The sequence below is a fragment of the Dipodomys ordii genome, unplaced genomic scaffold (genome assembly GCF_000151885.1).
Source record: "Dipodomys ordii isolate 6190 unplaced genomic scaffold, Dord_2.0 Scaffold2, whole genome shotgun sequence".
NCBI lineage: Eukaryota > Metazoa > Chordata > Mammalia > Rodentia > Heteromyidae > Dipodomys > Dipodomys ordii.
Window position 1 is genome coordinate 36,060,469 of NW_012267218.1, and position 6,000 is coordinate 36,066,468.

A 6,000-nucleotide genomic window follows, 5' to 3' on the forward strand; every position below is an offset into this window, starting at 1 on the left:
TGGGCCTGGATGCTGTCCCTGAGCTCTTCAGCTCAAGGCTAGCACTCTACCACTTGAGCCACAGCACCACTTCTGGTTTTCTGGAGATAAGAGTCTTACAGGGGCTGGGAAGGTGGCTCAGTGGTAGAGTGCTTGCCTGCATGCATGAGGCCCTGGGTTCGATTCCTCAGCACCACTTAAGCAAAAAGAAAAAAGCCGAAAAAAAGCCCACGACTGGACCCTCCCCCGGCCCCCCCAAAAAAAGAGTCTTACAGACTTTCTTGCCCGGGCTGGCTTTGAACTGCAATCCTCAGATCTCAGCCTCCTGACTAGCTAGGATTACAGGCCTGAGCCTGTAAGTAAGCACCCGGCTTACTTTAAAAAATCTTGAGGTGCATTAGGGGCACATACCTATAATCTCAACATTTAGTAGGCTAGGATTGGGAGACCTAAAGTTCAAATTCAGCTTGGCTACGGAGTGAAACATTCTTTTAGACACTATCTTAAAAAAATAATAACGGAAACAAAACAAAATCTGACATTAGGTGCCAGTGGCTTGAGGCTGATATTTGAGGATCGATGTTAAGAACCAATCTAGTAGACAAATTCAAGAGACCTTTATCTCTAGCTAACCACCAAAAAGCCAGAACTGGAGACAAGTCTCAAGTGGTAAAGCACCAGACATGACAAAAAAAGCCAAGCTAGAAAGAGATGCCCTGAGTTCAAGCCCCAGTATTGGGCACACACACACATTAAAAAATAAAAAATAAAACCCTTACCAAACACTTTAGAAAAAAACATTTAAAATAAAAAAACACAAATTTCTTAAAAATTTGTGAATGAATAAAACTTTGGAGCTTGAACTCAGGGCCTAGGCACTGTCCTTGAGCTTTTTGGTGCTCAAGGCTAGCATCCTACCACTTTGAGCCACAATGACACTTTCTGTTTTTTGGTCGTTAACTGGAGAGAAGAGTCTCATGAATTTTCCTGTTCAGGCTGACTTCAAAACTCAATCCTCAGATCTTAGCCTTTTGAGTAGTTTAGGATTACAGGCATGAGCTGCCAGCACCTGGATGAATAAAACTTTTCAGTGGGACTTTTAAAATCTATTGAAAGAAAATCAAATCAAACAAATAAATGAATTTTATTCTTTTACCGTTTTGTCTGTTGTTCTCTTCTGTTTGATCCAAAGGTAGCCCATGCACCACAATATCTTTGGAAAAACCCTTTGGGATATGAAAGGAAAAAGAGAGAAACTACATAAGTATTTATGATTACAAGTACCATCAAATAAAAAAGAGAGAAACTACATAAGTATTTATGATTACAAGTACCATCAAATACCATTTGCTAGTCATGTGAATATAGTGTTCTGAGAGGTAGGGGTATGCTTTATATCTTTCATAACTAGACAATGCTTATTGCCTTGAAGCTACTCAAGGATTAGTTCAATGAGTACAGTGCAGTCAGACGAATGAATAAACAAGTAAACAAATATGATGCTGAAATTCAGACTCAAATCTCAGTTTGATACTTACTCTGCCTTAAGCGGAACAAATCATTTAGTACTCACTAATTCAGTTGTTTTACTTAAATGTGAAAATCTGACTCAAATGAAGTGGATAAGGATGGTCAATAAGTGTCATAACACTGCATGTTAATCATAGCATTCTTTGTTATTGAATTACTATGTGGTCTCAAAAGGTTTGTTTTTTTACTTTTGTCAGTTGTGGGGCTTGAACTCTGGGTCTAGGCACTGTCCCTCAGCTCTTCAGCTCAAGGCAAGTGACCTACCACTTGAGCCACAGCACTACTTCCGGTTTTCTAGTGGTTTATTGGAGATAAGAGTCTCACGGTCTTTCCTGCCCGGGCTGGCTTTGAACCGCAATCCTCAGATCTCAACCTCCTGAGTAGCTAGGATTATAGGCGTGAGCCACCAGCACCTGGGAAAAGGTTTCTTTTTATAGTAACACCTACTGGCAAACAGTTTTTACTCCTGTATACAATCTAGACTTCAACTTGAAGATTCTATTCATTGCTGACGCACTACAACTTTTATCATACTACAGTCGTTCAGTGTTGCTTGTTACTCTTTTTTTTTTGGTCAGTCGTGGTGTTTGAACTCTGGGCCTGGGCACTGTCCTGAGATCTTCAGCTCAAGGCGAGCACTCTACCATTTGAGCTACAGCACCACTTCTGGTTTTCTGGTGGTTTATTGGAGATAAGAGTTTCACAGACTTTCCTGCCAGGGCTGGCTCTGAACTGCAATCCTCAGATCTCAGCCTCCTGAGTAGCTAGCATTACAGGTGTGAGCCACCAGCGCCAGCCCTTTCTTTCTTTCCTTTTTTTTTTTTTTGGTCGGTCCTGGGGCTTGAACTCTGGGCCTGGATGCTGTCCCTCAGCTCTTCAGCGCAAAGCGAGCATTCTACCACTTGAGCCACAGGGCCACTTCTGGTTTTTCTGGTGGTTTATAGGAGATAAAAAGTCTTACAGACTTTTCTGCCCAGGCTGGCTTTGCACCATGATCCTCAGATCTCAGCCTCCTGAGTAGCTAGGATTACAGGCGTGAGCCATTAGCACCAGGCTGGTGAAAAAAAGAGTCATAAGAGAAATTTCAAGAGTGTCTATTGATGACAGGATGACAACTTTCTTTAAAAAAAAAAAAAGCCAGTCTGGGAATGTGGCTTAGTGATAAGAGTGCTTGCCTAACATGCATGAAACCCTGGGTTTGATTCCTCAATACCAAATAAAGAGAAAAAGCCAGAAGTGGTGTTGTGGCTCAAGTGGTAGAGTGCTAGCCTTGAGCAAAAGAGGCTCATAGACAGTGCCCAGGCCCTGAGTTCAAGCCCTAGGATTAGCAATAACAACAACAAAAGGCCAATGAGTTGGACACTAGTGGCTCACTTATGTAATCCTACCTACCAGGAGGCTGAGATCTGAGGATCATGGTTTGAAGCCAGTCTGGGCAGACAAATTCAAGATACTCTTCTGAGTAATTAACCAGCAAAAAGGCAGAGATATGGCTCAACTGATAAAGCTAAGGAAGAGCTCAAGGATTTGAGTTCAAGCCCCACTATGAAAACACACACACACACACACACACACACACACTAGCAAAATAGTTATATTTAATGCTGCCATCACTATTTAAGTCACAGTGGTAGTATCTAAAACATTTCTCTTTACATGCAGTATCTAAGCAAAATGAATAAACTTCTCACTTATTGATATATTGCTAATCAAACATACTTTCAGAATACCTTACTTGATAACACTGAAAATTTTAGCATGATTAACATGCTTCAAAATCCTTTTGCACCACTGAGGGCATGGTTCAAGGGGTAGAATAGCTGCATAGCAATCACAAGGGCCTGAAATAAACCCCAGTAATGAAAAAAATAAAACACATGAGTGAATAAATAATGTCTATGTTTTAAAAAATTACTTTGCTTACGTTTTCTGATCCAGTGGGATTTTCTAACAGATGCTGGTGATTTCTTTCAGAAGTTAAATCTGATGTACCTAAGAAAACATAGGAATAAATCTGAGTAGTCTTTAAAACTAGATTTTTTTGTATAGAACCTATATAGGTATAATTTAATAATTATATAAGCATGATTCCAAACTTCCATATTAATTTGAGATCCAAATTGGAAATCATCTGGCATGCAAAAGAAGTTGAGTAGGGGATGTGAAAGGGGTAAGTATAGACAATTAAAGGACATAAATAGGTTTTAAAATATTTCAGTTCCATGTGGACAAAGGGATTTATCAGAGACAAACTATAGATACGATGCAAAAGCCTGATTTAACATTTGCTATGATGTTGCTACTTTATCTCAAAAGAAGCAGCATTCTGAAGCATTTGTTGTTCTGTACATATATTCACTAATATGAACCTTACCATAACTAGTACAATTTACAGTAAAGTGGGTAAAGCATATGTTATCTTCATTTTCACTGAATTAAAGACAGGATAAGTAAATTGAAATATAGAAGTCATCAAATGACTTAAATAGTGCTTTTCAGTCATGCCAATCTAGATAGGACTATCCAAAAAGAAGGCAGATTGGGGCTCCAGTGGCTCACAACTGAAGAGGCTGAGATCTGAGGCTAGAAGTTTGAAGCCAGACTGAGCAGACAAATCCCAGAGACTCTTATCTCCAATTAACCAGCAAAAAGCCAGAAGCAGAGGTGTGGGTCAAAGGGTAGAGTGCCAATCTTGTGAAAAGGCCAAGCAAGAGCTTGAAGCACTGAGTACAAGCATCAATACTGGCATTATATACACACACAAAGACACACACACACACCACTTTAAACAACAAAAATAATTTGTTAAAAGCTCTGCTGGGTAAAATTAAACTCATAATACAAAGGTATCCATCATAGATGAAAACATAAAATAAAATGCAAAAAACATTCAAAGGAAAGTATAGTAGGAACTCTGAAAGCTTCATTCATTCTATCCATTCAAACATTTTGTAGACTGCCTGGTCATTTTTCCAGGGAAGAGGGCCACTTTTCACAAATCTGTATAAGAGACATGCTTGAAAACTTGATTATTAATAATCCTCAAAAAATTTTAAGGAAGGGAGGGAGGAAGATAGGAGTGAATTTAATATTTACAAAAGTGAAACTGAATGAGAAACTACAGAACATGGAATCACGTACCACATAAGGTTCTATTTAAGGTAGCCTCCATTCGAATGGGAAGATGTTTATTTGTAGTCAAGGCTGGAGGCACACGGGGCAACTCATCTTGCACCAAAGCTAAATGACCTCTCCGACTTGGAGAAACGACCTCACGAAGCTTCCGCGCCGGCATCTTAACCATTTTTTTCTTTTCTAAGCTACACTCAGAGCCTTTCATATTGTTGATACCCCAAGTAGTTGCACAGGTCCGAAAGGAAGACTTTCTTGCAGGTTCCTTAGGACAAAGTTTTCATCTCTTTGCGGCCCAACGGAGAAGAATGGAGGGATGGGGGGGCCAAATGATGAAGAATGCGCGGATTCCCAGTGATGAGGAGACACGGTCGTTACACTTATCTTTGTTTAAATGTCTACGGGAGTCCCCCCGGAATTTTACACCGTGCGAGTTCACCCAGGTTCAAGGCGGTTAGCGGCGCCTACTTTCCCCACCTGTTCCACGGAGCGTACGCACGGGCGACGGTGCCCAGAGAACCGACGTCGAAGCGAATCGTGCCGGGCGGCGGGCGCCAGCCAGCCCTGCGGGCGAGGCCGACGCCGGCGGGCCAAACCGAAAGCCGCGGCTTTTGTGTTTTTTAATATCCCACCCAAGCAGCAGAATCGGTTGTTGTTGTTGTTTTTTCCACCCACAAACCCTTACACACGCGCCCGGCTGCAAGGGTCGAACACCCAAGTCGGCTCCGCCGCGTCTCCAGGAAGTCCGGCCAAAGCGCCGTCGCCAGTTCGATTTGACAACAGCTTCAGTTGCCCGCGGTTCAACACCCACTGCTCCCCGCCGCCCCCCCCCTCGCCCCCAGCCCCACACGGCCCGCCCTTAGGGCGCAGCGCGCATGCGCGCCGAGAAAACCATACTTCCTGGCGCCCTTCTATCCCTCTCCGGGTGGAAACAAACTCGAGAGGTCAGAGACAATTAACTGTCAGTTGCTTTTTTTAAAGGCAGCGCATCACGCCCCAAGACTTAAAATATGGGATAAAATTCGAGAGCCCGTGGCGGACGTAAAATCACTCACATGACCGGTAAAACGACTTGTGTTTATTAAGGGCTATTTACACTGCGGTTCTCCGGACGGTTAGCGATCTGGAATTAAGTAAATGAGGCTTCCGACGGCGCCGACAGATTCGGCACGTCCCCCGACCGGAAGTGCAGACTGAAGGTCATTATCTCAACAGACGGTCGCAGAAGTTAACTCTGAAGGAAGTTTTAAACTTACTGGTAATGCTGGCTCCTCCTCCTCCCCTCGATTGTTGTCATGGTCTGACGAATCGGCGTCACGAGGTTTAAGCGCGGTTTGACATCACGGCGGCCACGTGTTC

General features: G+C 42.8%; 2 protein-coding genes across 2 annotated transcripts in view; one reads left to right on the plus strand and one right to left on the minus strand.

The window, feature by feature from the left end:
• Positions 1-5,099, minus strand: part of Kiaa0586 (KIAA0586 ortholog) — a 106,186-nt gene extending 101,087 nt beyond the window's left edge. Inside the window, exons 1-3 of the mRNA XM_013017235.1 lie at positions 4,651-5,099; positions 3,434-3,501; positions 1,136-1,205 (exon numbers count right to left, since the gene is read on the minus strand). Of these exons, the coding sequence (XP_012872689.1) occupies positions 1,136-1,205; positions 3,434-3,501; positions 4,651-4,849 (337 nt within the window). The 5' untranslated portion in view covers positions 4,850-5,099. The remainder of the gene's footprint in view (positions 1-1,135; positions 1,206-3,433; positions 3,502-4,650) is intronic.
• A 475-nt stretch (positions 5,100-5,574) lies between these two features.
• Positions 5,575-6,000, plus strand: part of Timm9 (translocase of inner mitochondrial membrane 9 homolog (yeast)) — a 17,497-nt gene continuing 17,071 nt past the window's right edge. The window contains exon 1 of the mRNA XM_013015301.1: positions 5,575-5,899. The gene's annotated coding sequence lies outside the window, so the exon portion shown is untranslated. The remainder of the gene's footprint in view (positions 5,900-6,000) is intronic.